The sequence below is a fragment of the Carettochelys insculpta genome, chromosome 3 (assembly GCF_033958435.1).
Source record: "Carettochelys insculpta isolate YL-2023 chromosome 3, ASM3395843v1, whole genome shotgun sequence".
NCBI lineage: Eukaryota > Metazoa > Chordata > Testudines > Carettochelyidae > Carettochelys > Carettochelys insculpta.
In genome coordinates, this window is record NC_134139.1 from 38,951,905 (window position 1) to 38,975,675 (window position 23,771).

The following is a 23,771-nucleotide window of genomic DNA, read 5'->3' on the forward strand; positions in this document are numbered from 1 at the left end:
ACAAGCAAAACAAACAAACAGGTTGTGTGTGGAGCGGGGGGTACAGGTGTAGATGGGCTGCCCCCCTCTCCAGCGGTCTGCAAGTTGTCTGGGGAGGGCCAGGCTCTGAGGTCTGTGCCCCCTCTCCTGTTGTCCCCCCCATCAGACTCCATGATCTTCAGGCTGTTTGGGTTGGGGTGAGGTTCTGGGGGTTGCCCCCCAGCCTCCAGCATTCCCTCCTGTGGCCTGCAGGCTGTCTGGGGCCTCCCCCCACCCCCAGCAGCTCCCTCTGTGTTCTGTAGGATGTCCACGGGGGTGCAGGCTTTGGGTTTGGGGCAGGGGAGCTACTTATCTGGTCTTTGTGGCAGGCAAGATGGAGAAGCCTCAGCCCTGCTGGCCTGCCTCTTGGTGCTGCAGCTGCCTCCAGTGGCCACTTGGTCAGTATCGCATCCCTCCTGTCTGTGCCCCTCCCTCTTGCCTCCCTCTTCCTTCTACCCTCTCCCTTTCCAAATTCTGGGAAATCCTGGGTTTTCAGGCATTTCCCACTTTCCAGGCACAGCCTAACCCTAACCTTTGTTTAAGTTAGGGTAAGTGGAAGCTGCATACCAAATTTTGTCGTCATAGCTCTTATGGTTCAAGAGGAGTTCTGGAATAGCAATATAATAAAGCAATATAATGAAGGGTCTTCATGTGTCCACCAAATGCATTGGCAGTGAAAGGCTGAGTCATGTTGGGGGCATGCTGTGATATAACTCTGTCATCTTTTCTACATCCCTTTCTGAGTGACTTTAACTTGTTTTAAGGACTGAATAATCAGCCTTTTAACCAGAATGCTTTGAAGAAGTAGTTATTTGTTCTCCCTTAGCCTGCTGCTGTCACGCCATTACAGTGGATTTGTCTGTTTTCAGAAATTTTGAATTCACCAAACAATATCAGGTCTTTTTACAGGGGTGAGCAATTAATTTTATTGTCTCTGCTCAAGCAAGCTATGCATGCTGCAAAATCAGATTAGGAGGCATCATGAGCAACTGGTGTCTATGCTGCAGTAAGTTGTTTTAAAATCCCAAAGATCAACTGGTATATAAACTGTAGTTTGCCTTTGAAATCACCCCAGAGAGGATATGAAATAGACTGCCAATGGAGACTGCTGCTGGCTCTGTCGGGGTTAGGTCAAGTTCATCCATGTGACCCGTTGCAATGCTTGTGCATGATTCAAATCCTCAATATGGTGCCTGATCCAGAAACCTGTTGACCTCAGTGGGAAGACCCGGAAATTAACACGAATAATCCCATTGCAGCTCTATAGGACTACTCACGGCAGTGAACAGTACATCCAGTAATAATGGTGTATGATCAGGCACTATAAATACTAAGAGAAATGCCACAGTCTCTGAGGATGTATAGGGAAGTGTCTACACTGGTTATGTCTAGAGTGCAGCGATTTGTCAACAGAAGTTTTTGTCGACAGATCACAGCCAAACTGCCAAGCAGATCAATCCGCTCTGTGAACAGAGTATGGCCGGAGTGCCCGGACACACTCTCAACAAAACAGCCATCCAGAAGCACAGCAGACAGAGCTGCCCAGTGTGCCAGAAGCCTGGTCTGTCCACAGAGGGCCCCTTGGAATATCCAGACCAGCCTTCTGTCTATAGATCTCTTTGACAGAGGCATTCTGCATCATGGGGAATGGGATAAGACTGTTGACAAAAGTGCTGCGTTCTGTCCATTTACTGTTGACAGAACTCCTTGGGAATCTGGACGCTCCCTGGGTTTTGTCAACAAAACGCCATTTTTGATGGCAGAGCCCTTTAATGTAGACATAGTCTGTATCTAGTCCTGAGGTAATATAGCAAATCCATTCAGCCCTTCTCTGGCATCAGCCCACATTTTGTGGCAATGTAAATTAGTGCAACTCCAAAAACCTCAATGAGAGCTAAGTCACTTTATATTATCTGAAAACTTGTCCCATTGCACCTTGTCGAGGCGAAGGCCTCCAGGAACTTCTTACAAGCGCAAAGAAGCCCCTGTGGCTGGAGACATTGAATAGCAAGCCATGAATGATCAAGTCACCTGGGCACCAGCAAGCCCTCACTGAATCTGGAAGCCCTTGTGACTTTTTGAGTAATTGGACAGATATTGGTGAGTTATGTTCTGTGAGTTCTAACACACCTTGAGTAATCTACTGCTGGTAAATCAGCTATAAGATGACATATTTATACACTTAGGAAGGATAATTAAGTTAAAACAAGATAGAATTTCTTCTGGAGAATTCTTCTAGCTGTTTTGATCTATGCCTCACAAAATGCTTGTCATAGAAAAGCTGCAGGGTAATAATTCAAAATGCAAAACAAAACTAAAAGCTCTATGCTAAATATATTAGGCTTCTAATTTTTATTTAACCTAGCTATGCTTTCTACAGGAGACAGGTTTAGTCACACTAAAATATACCCATGGATTCTGAACCCATAAATGACAACAATAATATAACTTTACCAAAGAAATTAAAAAAAGAATCAAGTTCTAGAGCAGGATTATTTTTCATTTCAAGAAGGAAATCCACTCCTACAATGTGGAAGGGGGAAAGAAGTTAGACAGTTGAATTAACATAGCTAAAATGATTCTTTAAGATGGAAGTGGGGCTACTCCCCTGACTTACTGGTCAGTGGACAACACTGCTGTTGCAGTTTTACCATACTGTAATATTTCCAGATGAGGTAACAACCCTGTGCTGAAATAAACCATAGTATGTTTGTGTACTTGGTTACCCATATTGCTTCATATACTGTATAAAATTTAAAATTGGTTGTCATAAAATGCAAATTAGAATTTAATTTGGCACGTTTCAACATGTCCACTGTTTTACCAGCTATGTAAGAGAAGAGATGAAAACCTTTGTGTTTGCACAAAAGATTTGTTGCAGAGCTGTATTTTCCAACCAAGCAATTAGTATTCTATAAATATTTCCACTTAGGGCCTGATCTTGTTCCCGTTAAAGACAATGGGAATTTTGCCATTGACCTCCATGGGGAGCTGGGTCTGATCATCTGGGACATGTCAGTGGGAAGTACATAAAAGTTTGACAATCCAAGTCAGTGATATCATATTTTCCATCTATTTCAAATGTATGAAAGCAAATAATAAGCTTTGTAAACAAAGGCAACATAGAGTAGCAGCAGATAATATGTTTGTTCATTCTTCAATGTGATGGTCTTGTTAATGTTGTATGAAATAGAGATGTAATATTTCAGTAATGTATATAAATAAAATGTGTGAAACTTAACTTTCTAACAACTTGTAAGTCAAACTAAACTACATACAGCTAGTTAACAAAAAGACAAAAATTCAAATGCACTGGTAGTTTATAGTATTACTCCAAAGAAAGCCTTCTGCCACTGTTTGTATCAGAACATGCTGTGCTTGGGAGGTGGTGAGGAGGGAGTAGATTAAAGCAGTAGAAAGCTTTCCTGTAATGTAACAGGCACCCTTATTATGACTCTAACTGAAGAACTGATGGTTAGGAAGCCATTGTAATTAATGTTTCACAAGCAGAGCAGAACAGTGAGTGAAACACACTAAAGTCAAAACCTTTTGAGTTAGTTCCACACATTTAATCAAAAACAATATTCTATTTTGCCTACTTTTAAAAAAACAAATAAATTAAATGAAGGATGCTGAAATATTTTTAGGGGGGAAGAAGTTTTAGAGCTAGGAAATGAAACACTGCAGATGACCCACAAAGAGAGTGAGGTTAGGCACATTTTTTATGTGCCTATTCCCCAGTGGAACCAAAAGGACTTAGGCACCTAAAGGCCACCCTTATTTTATTTCATAAATGTAATGGTTCCAGTTCTGTGGATGTTGTGTAGGAAGGACTCATCTTCAATGGTTCCTACGATGGCCATGTACATAGAATTTTTCCTGTGCGAAGACTGTAAGATCAAGCCCGAACTAAAAATGGTCCATAGTACATCACTTTAATTTCAACAAAATAAGTGCAATTAAGAGCTGCTTATAGGGGAAATTTTGCTCAAAGGACCTGATTGGGCAACCTTTATTCCTACTGGTGAGTGCTTATGTGTTCATATGGATTGCAATATTATTAACGTTAACATAGATAAAAGGTTATTGTCAATTTGGAGAAGGCTATTTCTGGATGAACCTCAATACTCTGGTATTCTCTTGTCCAGCAACATCCATGATCCAACATGGTTTTAGCCAGATGGCCATTTATCAGGGATGTGGCCAAGTTTCCTGTGATCCCATGAAGTTTGTTTATAGGCAGCAGTCCTGGTTATCAGAATTCTGTGCTGTTATTTAGCTGTAATTTAAATCTAAATGTCTTCTAAGAGACCAGTAAGCAGTGAAAGTGTTGGTAATGCTACTAGAAAATTGTGACCTCCCATGGTACAGCAAATTCTCTCCTTCAGCACCACTTGGGTCCCAAGGATGCCACACTAGAGAGGTTCACCCTGTACTTGAAAGGGATATGAAGTCCATATTAGCTGCTGTGAGGAAAATGGAAGCTTGATAACTAAATAAAGTGTCCTAAAACCTTAAATTCTCAAATGCGAAGAACTCTGTGCTGAAATATCTTGCCTCTCTCTTATTTAGGAGATAACTAAAAATTGTCTGTAACGCATCCATATCAAACTCTAAATCTGAACTGCACACTTTTTTTGTGCAATGTGCTGCTATACAAACAAAAATTGATTCCACGTTTTGTGTAAGCCCCAGATGTTACATGAAAGCATTACATTGTCTTGTCAGCATTGTCTGACCTTCAGTTAAGTTGTAGCTGGAAACTGTCAGATTAAGAGAAATCATGGCAATTGCGCAGTCCAAACAGCTAGAAAAGTAGAATGATGACTCTTCATTTTCCTGTACCGGACAAAACAGTATTACTGATCATTCTTCATTTGTGGCACTTTCACAGCTTTAAAAATGTTTCTCTTTTCTTTCCCTTTTGCTGCAAGACCAATCTTAGCTGAGGAACATGAGCCTCCTTGTTTGTAACAGTGAAAGCATGTATATCTGGAGTTGATGTCATAGATTCCAGTGAGGAAGGCAAATGTATACAAGTTAGGCTAAGGGTTTGTTGTTTTTTTTTTAAGTGGATGGTCACCTAAAGTTGAGCTCCTCAGTTCATAGACATCTACATAAAAGCAGATGATAGATGTTCAGAACTTTTGAAAATCAATCCACTTCTTTAGATGCTTAAATATGGTCCAAGAAACCTAACTTTAGGCACCTCTTGTTAGCTGTAGACTAGTCTACATGTACACGGGCAATCAGTAGCCACTAATTTGGGGCACCTAATTTGAACTCTCTCACACTGAGCCCCAGAAGTTGTGGCCACTTCTGAAAATTTTGGCCTTTAACATTTACACTTGTAATCAGACATTTACCAGGAAATGGCTTTAATTATAATTGGTTAGTAGCAGCAAGACTGTTATTCTACATCACTAGAAATCAAAGCAATTTTAGTGGTTTAAGCGGAGTGGTACACTTATATATTGCATTCTTATAAATGCTGCTACATTGTTTATATTTTGTCCCATTTGATAGTGTGTACAAAAGGTCAAATAGTAACTGGCCAGTACCGAATGCTTGCAAAGCATGGTGGATATGTATGGCTGGAGACTCAAGGAACTGTCATTTACAATACACGCAACCTACAACCTCAGTGTATTATCTGTGTCAACTATGTTCTGAGGTAAGTTACATAGAATGCAAAAAGTGCTCATGAATATCTGTACATTAAACAAAAGCAATTAGTGGGATTTTTGTAAGGTGTATTTTACTCTGATATGCTGAAACCAACTTTGCCAAGCAAGATTGTGCAAACACAACTGTTGGGCATTTTCTTTGAATAATGTCTGTGATACAAAATTTGTTGACATATACCTGCATGTAGTAGACTTTCTAGACTTTTTTATTTACATGTAATAGACATTCTAGTCTGCATGGGAGATTTGGACTAATTGCTTGTTATAAGATAGAAAACAAGTTTTAAGCCTAATCTCTCAATAAATATCACCAGGAAGAACCAGTCTTTCTCAGCAAAGTCAGGACCAAAAAGTAATAGACTCTTGGTAAAATTAAGTAATGTGGTCATCAACTTTGGCCAAATCTGCAGTCTTGCTGAGTGAAACAGGTCTGGGTGTTACTGTATTGATCACATACCTGCAAAACTACAGTAACTGTGATTAATCATCTTCCAGAGATAATGAGCAACTGCAGCTCCTTTTTGCTGTAAATTAAGTTGTGGGTGCTCAACAGCTCTGGATATCAGGCACAGTTGTCTGGTGTTAGGTACTCAAAATTAGTGTCAGTTTTGAAAATGCCGACCGTTGCCTTTAAAATTAACTGTTTATATGCTGACTTTGTTTTTAGAGTGCAAAATGGCTAACAAATATAATTGTTTTGTTAGTGAAATTGAGAAGAATGATATTGTGTTCTCAATGGACCAGACGGAATCTCTGTTTAAGCCTCACCTCCTGACAATGAATACTATTTTTGATAATGGGGTCCCTGTGACAGAGAAGAGTGACTTCTTATTCACAAAACTGAAGGAAGAACCAGAGGAGCTTGCTCAATTGGCACCCACACCTGGTGATGCCATTATTTCTCTGGATTTTGGTTAGTACTGTAGTATCAAGCAGCATGCAATGCAAATAGACACAAATGTAAATAACTTCAGTGGGGCTCTTCCTTGCACTGAGCAAATCAGGTGTGACTCCTTAGAAGTCAGAGAACTCACACCAATGTAAAATTTCGCTGAGCCAAATGACAATCAAGCCTATTCTTTTTTCCTGATTTATACCAAAACCTTAAATTGTGAAACATGTACATGTATTGCCATGACTGGCTGGGAGGTTTTTTTCTTTCTTTTGATAGCGGCTGTTGTGTGATAGCACAACAGAATTGTCAGGCTGAAGGAATATGTCAATCTTGTTTAATGTTTGTCCAGGGACACAGAAGTTTGAGGAACCGCCTCTCTACAACAAAGCTGCTGTTTTGACTCTAAACAAACAGTGGTCTGTGGAAATGAACACCCATGCTTCCCAAGGTGAAACGCTGACTGTGCCATCATTTACAATGCCTCAAGTTGCACCAGGCAGCAGCACTCCAAGCGCAAGTAGCAACAGCAGTTGTTCAACGGTAAGAAAGGCCTTTGAACTAAAATTTAAGTGATCTAATCTACAAACTGCAAAGTACATAAATGGAGTGTGGTGTTTTGTATTAACGTAAACAACTGTGGAAGACACGGGTGTACAGTAGCAGTGTAACCTTCATACTTAAGAAGTGACCAAGGCAGCTAAACAGACATTGTACTGTATAGATATTGAACAACATGATGATGATAATAAACAGGCTCCCTGGCCCATGCCAAGTCTTTATTTTCCCCCAAGACACCCTTACATTTGTCTTCTCTCATTAAAATGTCCTAAGTACAGCTGCTAGATCAAGCCACCTCTAATTCTAGGTGGACTAGCCAATGAAATAGTGCAGCCATTATGATATGCCTTTAAGACAATCCCAGTATATCATCTCCAGTTGTTCAGTAGGTAGAAGCTGTGGCCGTATTTCAATGGTTCCCACTTACTGTGCATGTACCAGTGGTGGCACATCCGGCTTTTCAGGCTGGTACCATGGATTTCCTCTCCCTCCCAAAAGACAGAACCTCTGTGCTGGGCTTCAGTGAACTGCTGCTGCCTGCCGTCCATTTGCTTGTGTACTGGCTAACCCACAACATGGTTTGCTCTGAGCTGAGCTGGACACTACACTGACTGAAACCCATGAAAGTTCAGGCTGATTAAATCAGTGGGTTGGCCTCATGAGTGGCTCTCCTTCACTTCAGTACACTGCAGCAACCTATAGCTCACTGGGGTTGCACCTGCAGCCCCGTAGCCCCCAACCTCCATGCATCTGTTGCACACTGGAGACCCCTCCGCACTTACCTCCTTTTCCCAACTCCTGTCCGTGCACACTGTCCCTGATCCTCCCCCCTCCCTCCCAGTGCTGGAACGTGCAAAGAGCTGATTCATGGCATCCCAGCTCTGGGAGGGAGGGGAGGAGCAGGGATGCACATGAATCAGGTGATTCACGTACTTCAAGGGTGCTGGGATGGAGGGGGAGCTGTAGGGAGTGTGGGACTTCGATGCCCCTGTGCGTGAGAGGTGCCTGGAGAAGGGGGGCAGCCAGGGTCCATGGGTTGCAGGTGGACACTTGCAGGTTGCCCACCACTGATCTGGAAGTTGGAAAGTGCTGACTTAGCATATCCAACAGGCCAGTTGCAGATGATGCCCCATTGAATTTGTACAGCCTGCAAGAGGGAAGCTTCAACCAATGCTTACTCCTGTCCTCCTCAGAGTGATTTAGCCGGGGATGGCTCACCCCTGGCAGTTCATATTTATTCTTACAACACATCAGAAGTAGTAACTCCGTGTCCCTTTGGTAGGTCATTTCTGTCATTGTTTCATGCAACGCTTCTCTCCATTTGTTAGCAATACGAGTAATGTTCCACTGGAAAACAGTTTGTGTTTGCTGGAGTTGAGTAAAATATTTGTTTTGTGGCAATGCTGTAGATCAGCAGTTCTCACATCAGGGAGCCTGTGCTGGCACTCCAGTCCCACAGCCCCCATCCCGCAAGGCAGGTGCACCTGCGCTGGCGTCCCACTGCATGGGTGGGGAAAGCCCTGAGACTCACTGGCCAGATCCAGCTCATTGGGGTGGGGTGGAGAAGCAGCTCCCTCTCCCTCCTGGCTGGGGGAACCCAGCACTGGAAACCACTTGTGGGGGGCTTTCGCTGCTGCTGTCTCCACTGGTCAGCCTTTCCTGCCCAGACCCCACCCCATCTCATCCCCTTCACATGCCCCCCTGCCCAGACACGCACTCTGAACTCTCTCCTGCACCCAATCTCGCATCCAGACCCCCCCACATCAGCCCCCTCCCAAATCCTCCCTTCTGCCCAGACCTCCCACCACTGTCCCTTTACACATGCCTCCCACCTCCAGCCTCTTCCTGAGCGCGCTCTCCTGCCGAGACTGCCTGCCCCATCCCCTTCACGTGCCCCCCACCCCAGCCTCCTCCTGCACTCTACCTTCTGCCCAGATCTTTCAACCTCATGCTCTCCTGTACCCCATCTCTTGCCTCCATCCCTATCCTGCTTTACAGCAGTCCCTACCCACGCACAGAACTCCTGATTTTGTCCCCACGCCAGAGCCTGCGAGGAGGCCACAACATTTACTACCCACATGGCCCCAGAAAAGTTCATGTGGCCTTTGGAAACCCTGAATCTCAGTCCTCCCTTCTCCACCACCCCTCTGGGGCTGGAGTGTGAGGAGACTAAGATGTCTCAGTTGGGGGCCACAGTAGTAAGAATTGGTGGGTTTTTTGTTTGTTTGCCTGTCTGTTTTGATTCTCACCTTTGTGTGGCCCCCAACTGATTTTTCTGTGAGTCAGTGACTCCCTCCCCATGACCCCAAAAAAGATTCCCCACCCCTGCCATAAATAAAGACAATGTTCAAGTCTTTTGGGTTGAACTTAAAGAAAAATATTTGTTTTATGTAAAAACAAGTTTGGTAAACTTACATGATATAGTTAATAAGATCTAAATCTACGCCCCCTTATGTTATAGCTGTCTATTGATGTTTTTTGTGCTCCAGCAGCCTAATTTTACATACTGAAATTATTCATGTCTTTAGAGATAAGCGAATGCAATTTATCATCATGGCTTGTTGGCTGGTAGTCTGCAGAAAGGTTTGAGCAGGGTGGGCTGGGGGCCAAGAAGGTTGAGAACCTATGCTTTAGACCCAGTCTTGTTTTTCGTAGTTGATGTTCAGTACTGTTCAGCTCAGTGCACTGACAACACCATATCAGAAACAAGGACTGTGAATATCGTAGCTGCTTCTTAAAGAATGTTTTTTTTTCCTTTCCTGTGCAGCCAAGCAGCCCAGGAGACTGTTACAGCTCCTTAGATGAAGATCTTAAGATCGAGGTGATTGAGAAGCTCTTTGCTATGGACACGGAGTCAAAAAACCAGTGCAATTCCCAGGTGAGAGGGCAGAAGTATTTTCTTCCCCACAAGCAATGAAATAAATTTCCCCATAACCACGACTGTGGATGACAGTTCTGTTGTAATATGGTACTTATTCCAAGAGCTGCTCATAGTCTCCATTCCTCAAGAAGATCTAGAGAGGGTCAGTGTAGGCCAGAGTGTGGAGATGAAGGGAAAAGGGGCACACTGCAAAGTTCGCTGAATGAGTGTAGCTCTGTGACATCCTGTGCCAGAAGGACTCCAGCTGGAATTTAATGTTGCTCTCCCTATGGGAGGTCATATAAAGTAGGGGCGGTAATAAGCTGTAGGTCTTTCAGCAACTGCTTAAAAGGTAGGTTTGCAATTGAGGACTGCACAAACTGACACAGGCACCATGGCAGAGATCCAGACTTCTCCAGTTGGAGATGTCACTGCTAAAGGTAGAAATGCCAGCCATGAAATCTGCTTGCTCTTGGCTCAACTGATCCTATCAAAAGGGTAAACCTTACAGGGAAGGTTTCCAAAAGTGCAGGCACAAAAAATGGCTCTGCACATATGGATGACTCTGATTTGCAGCAGGCAACCCTTGGTTTACCTGTGCACATACAACAGTTGTGAGAACATATAAGTGAATTTTAGCCTTAACTGTGAAACAAGCCTTTTAATTCATGTGTCATTTGGTGTCAGGGCTGGCAACAGGACAATGGGTGGGGCCTCAGGCAGAAGGGCCAGGGCTAGGGACAGCCCATTCTCAGTGCTGTCCAGACTGTGCCTTCCCCACACAGCTCTCAGCACTGTCTGGGATTCTGGCAGTGATTTAAAGGGCCTGGAGCAATCACTGGGCTCTGGGGCACCTGCCCATTGGCGGTCCTGTTTGGCATAGACCTATACCATTCAGTTAAACAGTGCAAATAGGTTTTCAAACCACTGGATGCTGCTTTAGACTAGATATGGCCTTGTTGCCAGCCCTGATGCCCAATAAGTAATAAGCTGTTCCAGCTAGCCTGATGGGATACCAGGAAACGTGTTCCTGACCAACAGGGAAATACATAAAGGTGATGTCCACAAGCAACCAGGAGGGTACAGGAAATTGCACACATCACGTGTTACACTTTCCCTCTCCCCCACCTGGCAATATCTGAATTTTCATTCTGAACTCGGTCTACTTGCCTTCTCCCTTTCCGGGTTCGTAACTGATTAAAATGGAGTGAAAACTGCTTTCACCTCAGACCTGAGACCTCTTTTCAGAATACTTCCCTCCATGCTTCATTAGCAACTTTGTGGTGCAGACACTCCCTGTGTATACATCATAGCTAGGGAGAGGATTATTATTTAAAGTTTTCTAGATAAGAAAAGGCACAATCCCTGTCCAGGAGAGCTTACAGGCTAGGTTTTGACATAAACAGAGAAGTGACAACAACAGATGATGGATAGGGAAGGAGAGTGGAATTCTGGGTAGACAGGAAGAAGGGAAGGCAAACATGGGGTAAGAACCAAAACACAAAAGAAATAATTTTTACCAGAATCAATTCAACATGAGTTTGCTCAGATGACTTCAGGGGCGTATGAGACCTTTCCACCTTGCTTGCAGCTTCCTGGTAGTCATCTGAAGCCTCTCTGTGGACCTGGGGACTTTAAGGGATAGATCTGGGACTGTTGCTGTGATGGAAATAGAAGGAGAATGTGTTGCTGATCTGGGTGAATGGGAAGCATCCACACTTCCTGCTTCTCGGTTTGGTGAAACATTTAGGTTCAGTGAATACCTCCACTGAAAAACACAGAAATGAACGAGTTAATGTCCTGCAAACTATGGAATAGGCCTTTTGTCATTTTGATACATATATCCTGTACAGTTAAATTCTGAGTAACTTATTTTCCATTAGTCAGGTGTGGTGTGAAGTTGTACTATGCACCATACACTTAAGGGTTGTGAGACAAAGTTATTCAAAGTCAAGTGGAACATCTGCTCCAGTTCAACCCATGTTGACATTCCAACCTGCATGTGGCGATCCTTCAGAAAGTGTTATGCATATGGGAGTATGGCTGGTGTGAATATCATGATTTCCAGCCCTGTTGCCTGTTTCTCATCTGACCTGAAACCTTATCTGTGGTGATACTGGAAACAAGTATATCATTCATGAAAACAAGACATTTCATTATGGAAATGACATGCATCTGTAAAAAAGTGTCTGCCACTTTTAATATTTCATTAAATTCAGATAACTCTTAGCTATGCAGCAGGTATAATGATTCTTCAGTTGTATATTCACTGAGATTTCAACTTCCATGTACACACTCACTTATATGTTTATTAGCATGCTGGTAACCCCTGAGCTTTTTTATTATTATTTGTACAGACTGATTTCAATGAGCTGGATCTGGAAACCCTGGCTCCTTACATTCCCATGGATGGAGAAGATTTCCAGCTGAGCCCAATCTGCCAAGAAGAACGCCCTCTCCCTGAAAATGCACAAAATACCCAGCAGAGTTTAAGTAGCATGAGTACCATTTTCCAGCCCCTTGCTCCCATCTCTCAGAATGAGTTCCTCGTGGAGAAATACTGCCAACAGATTTCAAATAAAAATATGAACCCTGGTCATGGAACTCTGTCCTCTGTGTTCCTCAACCATGTGAACAAGCCACCACTGCCACCATACCATGTGCGAGCCAGCACTCCGCTGGCTTCGATGGTTGGAAGACCAAGCACCCAGTGGCCACCTGATCCACCATTACAGTATGTTCCTACTAAGTGGAAACTCATGGATAAGTACTATGGTGCCTTAGCAAGTTCCTCATCAGGCCCACCAGTGCACTCTCCCAACATGTCCTTATATAAGAAAAGGTAAATCTGTCCTACTATGTAAGCTGTTAGGTGTACCTCTCCTGAGTACCTCTCCTGCAAGCCTTGAAAAAGTCTGTTTGCTCACTCTGCTGGAATAATTTGTTTCAACAGATGCATGGAATATTAGGAGCCCAATTCTGCTGTCCTTTGAAGTGAACAATTTTGCTCTTTCATTGACTTGAATGGGAGCAGAATTGGGCTGTTTTTTCATCATCATCATCATCATCATCATCATCATCAATGTATTTATGTGTGTATTTGTGAAAACTTACACAGACCAGTTTTGCAAAGCTGCTTTAATGAACACAGCATCAGAGACAGATCTGGGAGAACAAGGAGATGGGGGACTCTGTGGTTACCTGGTAGCCAGAGAGCTGGATTTAGTTCCCTGCTTTGCTGTAGCCCTCCTGTGTGACGTTGGGCAAGAGTCTGAGTCTACATTGCCCATCTGTAAAATGGAGGCAGAGGATTTGTGGGAGGTCACATACATTAAAGATTGATGTACACAGATACTACAGTGATGGGGGTTGTAAAATACCTTAGGTAAATAACTTCAATAATAGTCCTAACTATGCTTATTAAATAGAAATCATCCTTACATTTCAGATTTTCAGTAGAACTTATTTACTTTTATTACTCTTTTGGGGCACGTGTAGACACGGCCCATACTTCGAAATGGCCATGCAAATGGCCATTTCGAAGTTTACTAATGAAGCGCTGAAATGCATATTCAGTGCTTCATTAGCATGCGGGCGGCAGCGGCGCTTCGAAATTGACGCGCCTTGCCTCCGCGCGGCGCGTCCAGACGGGGCTCCTTTTCGAAAGGACGCCACCTACTTCAAAGTCCCCTTATTCCCATGAGCTCATGGGAATAAGGGGACTTCAAAGTAGGCGGGGCCCTTTCGAAAAGGAGCCCCGTCTGGACGCGCCGCACAGCGGCAAGGCGCATCAATTTCGAAGCGCTGCTGCCGCCCGCATGCTAATGAAGCAGTGAATATGCATTTCAGCGCTTCATTAGTAAACTTCGAAATGGCCATTTGCATGGCCATTTCGAAGTTTGGGGCACGTGTAGACGTAGCCATGATGTGCATAGTATTAGAACTGGGATAGAAACACAGTGGCTCAGTTCAGTTCTGTTAATTAACTTCTTTATACTTCAGATTTTCCTGCTCTAACATGAAGACAGAAATGCTGGTTGAACTTTGTAAAACTCTTTGGAACTCTGATGAGTAATTTAAGTGCTTTAGAAACAAAAAAGCAGTCAAGTAGCACTTTGAAGACTAATTAAATAATTTATTAGGTGATGAGCTTTTGTGAGACAGACCCGCTTCTTCAGACCATAGCCATACCAGAACAGACTCAATATTTAAGGCACAGAGAACCAAAAACAGTAATCAAGGTTGACAAATCAGAAAAAAATTATCAAGGTGACCAAATCAGAGAGTAGAGGGGCAGAAGGGGGGGAGCCAAGAATTAGATTAAGCCAAGTATGCAAATGAGCCCCTATAGTGACCCAGAAAATTCCAATCTCGGTTTAAACCATGTGTTAATGTGTCGAATTTGAATATAAAAGACAGTTCAGCACCTGCTCTTTGAAGAGTGTTGTAAAAATTCCTCTTCAGTCACACGCAGACTCTTAAGTCATTAACAGAATGGCCCACTCCATTAAAATGCTGGCTCACAGGTTTGTGGATCATGAGTATTTTTATGTCTGTTTTGTGCCCATTAACTTAAGAGTTTGTGTGTTACTGAAGAGAAATTTTCACAACACTCTTCAAAGAGCAGGTGCTGAACTGTCTTTTGTATTCAAATTCGACACATTAACACGTGGTTTGAACTGAGATTGGAATTTTCTGGATCACTATAGGGGCTCGTTTGCGTACTTGTCTTAATCCAACTCTTGGCTCCCCCCACCTCTTCTGCCCCTCTACTCTCTGATTTGCTCACCTTGATAATTTTTTTCTGATTTGTCCTCCTTGATTACTGTTTTTGGTTTTCTGTGCCTTAAATATTGAGTCTGTTCTGGCAGGGCTGAAGAAGTCTGAAGAAGTGGGTCTGTCCCATGAAAGCTCATCACCTAATAAATTATTTAATTAGTCTTCAAAGTGCTACTTGACTGCTTTTTTGTTTTGATAGTATATAGACTAGTACGGCTTTCTCTCTGTTACTAAGTGCTTTAGGGCTGTTCATCATTTTAAAGATGTACAAAATGATGTGTTTCACTTTCCCAAAGGAAAAAAAAAAACAAAAGTAACCATATCAGGGATGTGTGCACATGTAATTTTATATCTGCAGGATCAATTAATTGTGTGCCATTGCTAGCCTTTTTCACTACGTGAACATGGAACTAGATGTTTGTCCACAAACACTTACATGTGGACCCATAATTGGTCCTGCAAAAAATGGAAGCCAAATTAATCCCTGGTTTAAAAAAAAATTGACCAACTGTTAAAAATTTTTGTTTCACAGTCAGTGTTTTGCTTATAGATTGTGAGGTGCTGAATTACCAGACTTTCATTAACATTAGAATCTGGAATATTTCAGAGTATTACGGTAACAAGTGTGGTTACAACTGAGTTAACTGTACAGGAAAAATTCTGTATTTGCAGTCCAGCATGTCCCATTCTCCTATTCCACTTGAAAAATTACTGATACAAATAGTCTTATTTATTCGCAAACTACTCGCTCAAAGAAAGGTCTTTTCTTGTCAGGTCACTGGACAGTTTTGAGCAACGGGGCATAGATATAAACCCTGCAAGAACTGCTCTTGCCAACAGTTTGAAACTGAAGCGACAGATGGATTATGAAGAACAAATATTTCAACAACGGGCTGGGGTAATCCACTATAAAGAATTCAGACACTTAAGAGAATAGTCATTACAAAGATTTTTCATTAGGATTACTTATTTTTGTTTCTGGTTTCTTTATCAACTGTAGGTGGATTTGTCAGCGATTAACCCATCTCACTTAATGTGGAAAAGGATGAAAATACTCAAAGGTGAAAATTGTTCATTGGTTAGTGAAAAGAAGTCCCTCAGCACAAGTGTCCTTACTGGTAAGACCTAAATTAGTTCTGTGATATTCATTTCTAGATATTGTTTTAGGCGAGTTTCACTAGAAAGAAAGACTCTGTGCAGGAATTATCATAATGTCTGCCACTCTGATGCCAAAAGCAGGACTGCCGTAACCTCAACATACAAACCAACACAGCAGAGGTTTGAGTTACAGAGTGTCCTGTAAATGAAAGCTTATATATTGTTCTGGGACTCTCTCTTTCCCCAGGAGCCTGATGTGATAATTCCATACTATATCTCAGATTTAGGGTCATTGTGGCCTTTTAGTATTTCCAGCAACATCAGAATTTACATTTGAAAAGTTTGTATCTTCTTGTTGCAAACATATTCTTCTAAATATGAACCATTGCCATGTGGTAAGTCTGAGGCTTGAGATAAACAGCCTAAAGTTTGATTTGTGCCAAACCATCAACTTAGTTTGAAATATTAAAATCTGGGATCAAATATTCCAATTTCTTTTCCTCTCCATTTCAGGCAGTCTATGTTATATAACCTGTCCCATTATATGCAGCATCATTTATACTAAGTAGGTTAGCAGTATGCGTAGCTAGTCAATGGTTCTGAAGGAAGAAGCTTCAAGTGCTGTTCATGATGGCTGATCAAAATAAGGTGGTTATCTAAACCTAGTGTAGAATTCTAAATGAATTCTTATTTGGAAGAAACGTCTTATCTGCTCTATGTCTATAAATAATCAACGAGCACCTTAATCTCTTAAGTGAAAAAACACTGAATTTACCCTCCTCCTCTTAGACTCACTCAAAATGTCCACTCCCAATCACTAACCAGTGAACGGGGTGTATTATGGATCTGAAGCAGTGTGATAAAGTTATATTTTCATTACCGTAATCAAAGACTTGTGCACTCAGAAGATTTGTGGGCAGATTGTGACACCGAGCTCATTTTTAAAAACCAGTTGTTGCATTTAATTTTAGATGAGTTTATTCGTAACTCACAGAGGGGTCTGAGCCAACCAATGAACCAACTGCAACAACGACAGCAGCAACCCTCCTGTGGAAGCCCTGGTGATAACCAGAAAGCTGCATTCTCCCCTCAGTTTTACAGTTCCCATTACCAAAATTGTAATGTTCAACCAACTCAGAAAAAGTCAGGTAAGGGGGTAGCACAGGCAAAGGAGAACATAGGTTTGCTCTTTGTTTTCAATGTAGATATGACTGGTGTCTTATAAAGGGGAGTTAGAGCAAAATAAAGTTTAACCCAAATTTGTGTAATTCATATTATACATGTGATGAAATTCTGAATGTATGTATATGACATTTATATATAGTTGTGCATAAATCCCATAAACACCTGTTTCTCTCGGCCATATCTTATGCACAAACTTTCACACTTCATATAAATTCAACTTGGTGGGTTTTTTTGTATGTCTCTCTCTGCATGTCTTAGAGTGTGCACGTTTAATAGGAACATAGATATTGCACACTATCAATCTTAAGCATTTCAACAGCACCAAATAGTATAATCTCAAGAGCAAGCCCCATGTGTGTATGTACTTCCTCCCAGAAAATGAGTTAGATGGGATCCAACACACAACAGCTTTGCTCCCTGTGTGAAGCTCACATTCAATGGAGGTTGCACCAGAGAACGCTGTGTGAACTGGCAGCTTAGCCTCCTCCCATCAGCTTGTAGGACAGCATCAGCCAAACTAGCCATTTCTACAATGCCATCAACCAGGCCTGATTTTATTTTAGTCAGTTTATGCACATTGTTGTAGATCCACTAGCCACACGCTCTCTCACCCTGGTAGCCTGTTCCTCATTCCTCTTCTGTGTGGCCATGAAAGCCCCCGGGCAGCGGATCCATGGTGGTTCCGATGAACATGGAGCATTCCAACCCCAGAGAAGCAGGAGAGAAGGCACTGACCCTTGGAAACCATTAATTTAAACAATGACTGCATCTTTGAGAACCCATGAGTGGATACTCTTCAAAATAAGTGCCTCAAAGCATATAGGTCAGTGGGTACCTATATAGATTTAGGCAAAGGGTAAGTATGCCTCATTCAATCCGCTGAAATTACACCAACGCTAACATCAGAGCCATTGTCCCATTAAGTATGCTCAATGTTTAGCAAACGTAGCATATTTCAGATAAAATAACAGTCTTGCAGTCCCTTGTTAATGTATCCTTCACTATTAAATGATAGTTCACTTTTCTGACCGTCGTGAAGATCTTCCTAAACAAATTTAACAAGAACGTAAAAATAAGTTCAGTGGTGACTTGAGAAAATGTGTCCACTGTTCCCTCTTCCCAGCCTCCAGTACTATCTTTGTCCTCTATCAAGTTATATTTAAATTCTCTCCAATTTTACTGCCCTTTCCTCCATAACCGTGGACTTTGCAACTTTGATCTCGACCAAATCTGATGCCTACCATCAATCTTGGTAAATGAAAGAATAAAAGTTGAAATTACATAGTACAATATTAAATAAAGTAATTGCAGTTCTTTTGCATTGTTATAAAGTATTAACTGCGTAAACTTCAGTGTGATTTTATGTTCAGCAGTTTTTGCATACATTTTTCCCTTCAACTAAGAGTGTGAACAAACAGCTTATTACACTAACCCCACAGTCACAGAAGTGAGTCATAGTTCAGCAAATGTGTGTTTTGAGTTTATTGTATGGGCCTTTTTAAAAAAAAATGGAGAGATACATACCTGCAATGGATTTTAATTCAGTAAACTATGTGGTTTACTACACACTTCCTGTTTTGAACTTGAATAATTTCCCCTTTTAAACAAATCTAAATGATGAGGAAAAGAAAACCTGTTTCACTTCTAGCTATAATTGCCACATGTGAGATTATGCTCCATTTTGAATGTGGATTGGAACTGAAAGTAGTAGTGCTGTTTTCAGGTATCTGAATGTAATAAAATAACAAAGAAAAATGGGGGGAAAGGAAACACTTCCCCACCCCACAGGCAGACAGGTATAATTCAGGACTTTACACTTTTTCTTTAACACTCTATTTCAGGTGTGACAAGCCGTCTGCTCGGGCAATCATATGAACCCTATTTGTTGCCTGAATTGACCAGATATGACTGTGAGGTGAATGTCCCTGTTTTGGGCAGTTCTACGCTTCTTCAAGGAAGTGATTTGCTTCGAGCCCTTGACCAGGCAACCTGAGTAGCCCTGTAATATTCTTTGGCCTGTACTGTTCAAAACAGCTTCAGTTTCTAAATATATTTTTGAAGTAGAAAATTTCTAATACCCAATACACTTTTACAAGATTTTACTTATGTATTGAACTTGTCCATATTACCATTAGTGGCCTTTTTGAAGTTACTCACTTTATTATTCGTATTAAAAATATACAGCTAGTGTATTTTTCTCTATTTCAATAAAAGTGTTCTTTAGAAAATTTGTATGATTTCCCCTCCTGCCTCACTTGTAATTTATATTCTCTGACAGTTTCCTCAGTATTCAGGCTCACAAAACTGTCATGTAAATGTCTTGCTAATACTTTGGCTTCTGTACTACAAAGACTGATTTTTTTTTTAATTGCCAAAGATAAATTAAAATAAAAAGGAAATCTGCTTTCCGGTGTTCATCTAAATTAAAATGCTCTTTGCCCCTATTGTGTTTGTAGCGTCTGTTTTCCAGCACTAATCAGATTGTAAATTTAACATCTTTTGGGGGAAAACAATTTACACCACGAACTTCCCCCCCCGCCCCGATACTGATTGTTAAAAGAAGAATGAAGGGTGAAGTGGAAAGTGTATAGGTATCTGCAGAAGTTGCACAGTGTAGGTTGTTTTTTTTTTTGTAACATGTGGGCTAGATCCTCAGATGCTGAAACCGGTGTCACTCTACTGCTGTACAAAGCACTATATTGATGTATGATCGCAGACTCTGCACATATGTCTTCATTTATGACAGGGTTTCTGGGCGGGGGGAATTTTTTTTTAAACACAAAATGTGCAAATTTTGACATTTCCATCTGAGTTATTCTATCTTACTGCTTTTGTTATAGCTAAGACATAGCACCAGAGCCAAGTCCACTGTTTAAGAACTGTTTTTGGCTAGAGCTGGTAGTGTTTATTATGGTGTTGCCAAGATTGCAGGGGTTTAAGGAGCTTTCCAAAGGCCAGTAATAACACTATAACACTGCTAATTACCAGTTAAGTTGGCTTGGGTTTTCTTCCATTTTACATGCTAGATAGCTATATAATTCACATTAATGAAACATTAAAAATAAAAGTTAAAATAGTATTTCCCTTTATACGTATTACTAGTAAAAATGAGATGTTAAGAGTGCCTATCTGGGAGGGTTTTCTTTATTATTTTAACTTTCTTGTACTGTTGATAGCCTTTCAAGTGCAAATAATCTTCCAGTATGTCATTATAAGGCAATTTAACATCTTCAGAACCATCATAAAATCAACTCCTATTATCATGAATTTATTTAAAGGGCAAGGATTCAGTTTTGTTCCCATATACCTCTTTGCCTGTACTGCAAAATAAGTATAATGCTATTGCTTTGTAAAGTCTAGCTGTTCAGTGGAAAACCAAGAAATGAAGGTCAAGGACCAAATGTGCCATATATTTGAGGATCTCATCCAGACAAGCTGTTTCTGCTTGCCCCTGGGTTAACAGATCCTCCACTGACGTAAATTAATGCCAGATAACACCATCTGGCCCATAAAGGTGTCCCCAAACTCAAAGCCATTCTGTTCAGATTTCTGTCTCCCCTGGTGCCTGTTCCATCTCTTCCTTTTGTACTACGCACTACATTTGCAGGTAGGGAGCATTGTGTCCTTCGAGCACTTCAGAGTTCATTGTGTCTACGTGATACTGAACCTTATGGTTTTATACTCTGAAAAAAACTGAAAAGCTTTTATGCTGTTGGTACATTTAAAAAAATATTAGTGTCCCTTAGTACCTTTTTAAGAACTTTTTACCAAAAACAATTTACTTTTAAAAGGAACCTGTTACTAAGTAAAAGCAAAAGAAAAAACACATTTACATGTGCAAGCAGCTGATGATACTTATCAAAGCCACTGTGATAAAGCTACAGTGGCAATAACTTGAGTGCTTGAAGGGTTAATGACAAATATTGCTCTCTTTCTTTCTGTTTGTGTAGTTTCAGCATTTAAGATGTTATACCCTAACAGTTTACTAAACACTCAGATATTCCATGCTTAATATTAACCAAATGTAGCATCATTATTTTATGATCTATATTTCTGATTTTTATTGACAATATAACAATTGTATGGAAATTTTAACTTGATAAGGAAATGTATTTTGACACTGATACCTTATTAAAGTATACTGATCCTAAATTCCTTATGACTCTTGTTTGCTGTGAATTTGTCATTTGCTGTATTATTATTGTAAAACAAAATATTTATTAAATTATTTATAGAAAATGAAGGTTTGCATTGATCTTTAAATTTTAAAAGAAGAACAAACGCTACCCCTATTTAAAAAGGAATATCAGAGCAACATCAACAAAAGACATAAAGAGACACTTGGATTATCAACCTTTTCATTCATTGACTTTAATCTGCCCGGGACCAGCCTTCCACATGCAGAGGGTCAAAGCTCATTTCTCATACCTTCAAATGTATCATGCCATTGATTCTTTTATTTCAATAGGGACTTCAGTGTGATGGTATGATATGGCCCAGTGAATTTAGAAAACAGCTGTAAAACTATAGAAATGGGCCAGAGTGAGTACAGGCCATACCCATGGTTTTTAATTTAATGGACACTGACTTGACAATCACTTTATTCACTTTTACCTTTGATTTGTGTACGGGCAACAGTAGTCAAGACTGCTGTATTGATAGCAAAGAGGGTGCCTCTAGACTCATGGTTTTCCTAAAAAATTCTTTTTGTCCCACTGTCCTATGATAGGTCTGTCTCAGCTGTCAAAAGCATCATTCAAGCTCCCTCTTCACTCAGGCTTCAGTGTTCACTCCATTGCCAACTCTGTTCACATACTTACACTGGAAACACTATCATGGGACCTAGCCATGCCAGTTACATCATTGGGGTCATATTCCTGGTCTTCCACCAAGGTGATATACCATCATGTGCCAGCAATTACCCTCTGCCATGTACATTGGACAAACTGGACAATTACTTTACCAAAGACCGAATGGACACAAATCAGATATTAGGAATCTGAATACATGTAAACCTGTCAGTGAGCATTTCAACCTTGCAGGTCATTGCATTCAAAACTTAAAAAGCTGCATTCTGAAACAAAGAGGCTTTAACACCAGGTTACAAAAGGAGACATCTGAATTGGAGGTCATTCTCAAGTTTGACACTTCACACCTCAGACCCAACAAAGATATCAATTTACTTTATGCATTACAGGGACAGTTTCCCCATCTTTGATATCTGTAGTGATCCCAGGTAGCCCACTTAACTTAATAGACACTTGCAGTAAGTATTTTCCTCCCTTCCCTCCCTTTTGACCTCTCTAGCTGATTCATGGTTTTTTATTTCATGTTTTCCCTATCTTTCTCTTAAGTGAAAACTGAGGTGAAGGGAATTTATCAGAACTTTCCAGATCTGAAGAAGTGGGTCTGTCCCACGAATACTCATCACCTAATAAATTATTTTGTTAGTGCTACAGGACCGCTTTTTTTTGTTTTGAGCTTGGCTAGATGATCAAGTAGTACATAAAGGACCATCATATTAAAGACTGCTTCCCTCTCCACTTAATTGGTCTTACCAAAAACATTAAAGAGACAGTCAATATTTCACAGTCACCATTATTCAAAATCTGGTTGCTCCAATACTCTTCAAGCCTGATTGAGGCTGTCATTATATTCGTGCTTGGTGCTGCACAACTACACATGTAGCCCATGTTGCTGCCTGGGGGAGTTTACAGTCTCATTACAGACATGTTGAACCAAAGGAGTGAGACCTTAACAAAGCACTATCATCAAATGGTTACTCAGTCGACAGATTTGCAGCTCTTGCCCATTGTAACATACTTAAAGCTTCCCCTAACGAACAGTAAATCCATGTGCTCCCTTTTGAGGGATTTCTTAGATGGTCATGCCTGCTGGGAAAGCTAGTGCTGTGTGAAAAGACTCCTGCATTCCCAAGGCAGGGAGGTGGGTTGAGCGAGGTGCTTGCTGCTTTCTGGTGTTGTGCTACTATGCTTATACTGCTCCTTGATTCACAGGTTCCTGTACAGGACATGAAAAGCTAAGTGAGCCTAATTATGTCTTCCACTGTAGAACCAGCTTGCTCTCTGTTGTTCTGGTACATCAGTTGCTCCATCAGAACATACTAGTGAACGCAGCACAATGGCAGAGATAACCCAGGTCAGAAGCACTTTTAGTGAGATAACGCCAATCAACTTCCTAGCCCTCTTGTGTTTCATAATAGAGTTAATCACTTTTATGACATAAGGCTTGTACTAGTTCTTGAACTATCTTGTTTGAGGTTTTGCAAACATTGAAACTATACTGATGCAAGGACCATCATCATAAACAAGTGCCACAGCCGACGTACAAAACTTACCTTTGGGAATCAGCTATTGGAAGGGATAAATGCTCGAGTCTTTAGAAGCAACACTTCAAAGAAATGACGCCTAGATGCCTGAAGCTGCCATTAAACAGAAGGGTGCCTCATACCTTGGGCTATAGTAACCCCAAGCACATAGTTTCAGTGCTGTGAACCACCTTCCCGCCAGGCTTACTGTTATAAAAATTGTGCTTATGACAACATACGAACCCTCTCTCTCTCTGCTAGCTCAACTTACACAGGGCTTGAGTGAGATGGAAAAAGGAGAGTGGTAGTCTAGGTTCCTGGTTGCCTCTACCCATATGTACGTACCTGCACATCCACGAGAAA

General features: G+C 41.2%; 1 protein-coding gene across 1 annotated transcript in view; it reads left to right on the forward strand.

Moving 5' to 3' along the window:
• Nucleotides 1-21,239, forward strand: part of EPAS1 (endothelial PAS domain protein 1) — a 139,367-nt gene extending 118,128 nt beyond the window's left edge. The window contains exons 8-16 of the mRNA XM_074989642.1: nt 5,545-5,692; nt 6,410-6,618; nt 6,950-7,140; nt 9,926-10,036; nt 12,376-12,860; nt 15,572-15,695; nt 15,798-15,915; nt 16,867-17,043; nt 18,922-21,239. Of these exons, the coding sequence (XP_074845743.1) occupies nt 5,545-5,692; nt 6,410-6,618; nt 6,950-7,140; nt 9,926-10,036; nt 12,376-12,860; nt 15,572-15,695; nt 15,798-15,915; nt 16,867-17,043; nt 18,922-19,073 (1,715 nt within the window). The 3' untranslated portion in view covers nt 19,074-21,239. The remainder of the gene's footprint in view (nt 1-5,544; nt 5,693-6,409; nt 6,619-6,949; nt 7,141-9,925; nt 10,037-12,375; nt 12,861-15,571; nt 15,696-15,797; nt 15,916-16,866; nt 17,044-18,921) is intronic.
• The last annotated feature ends 2,532 nt before the right edge of the window (nt 21,240-23,771 follow it).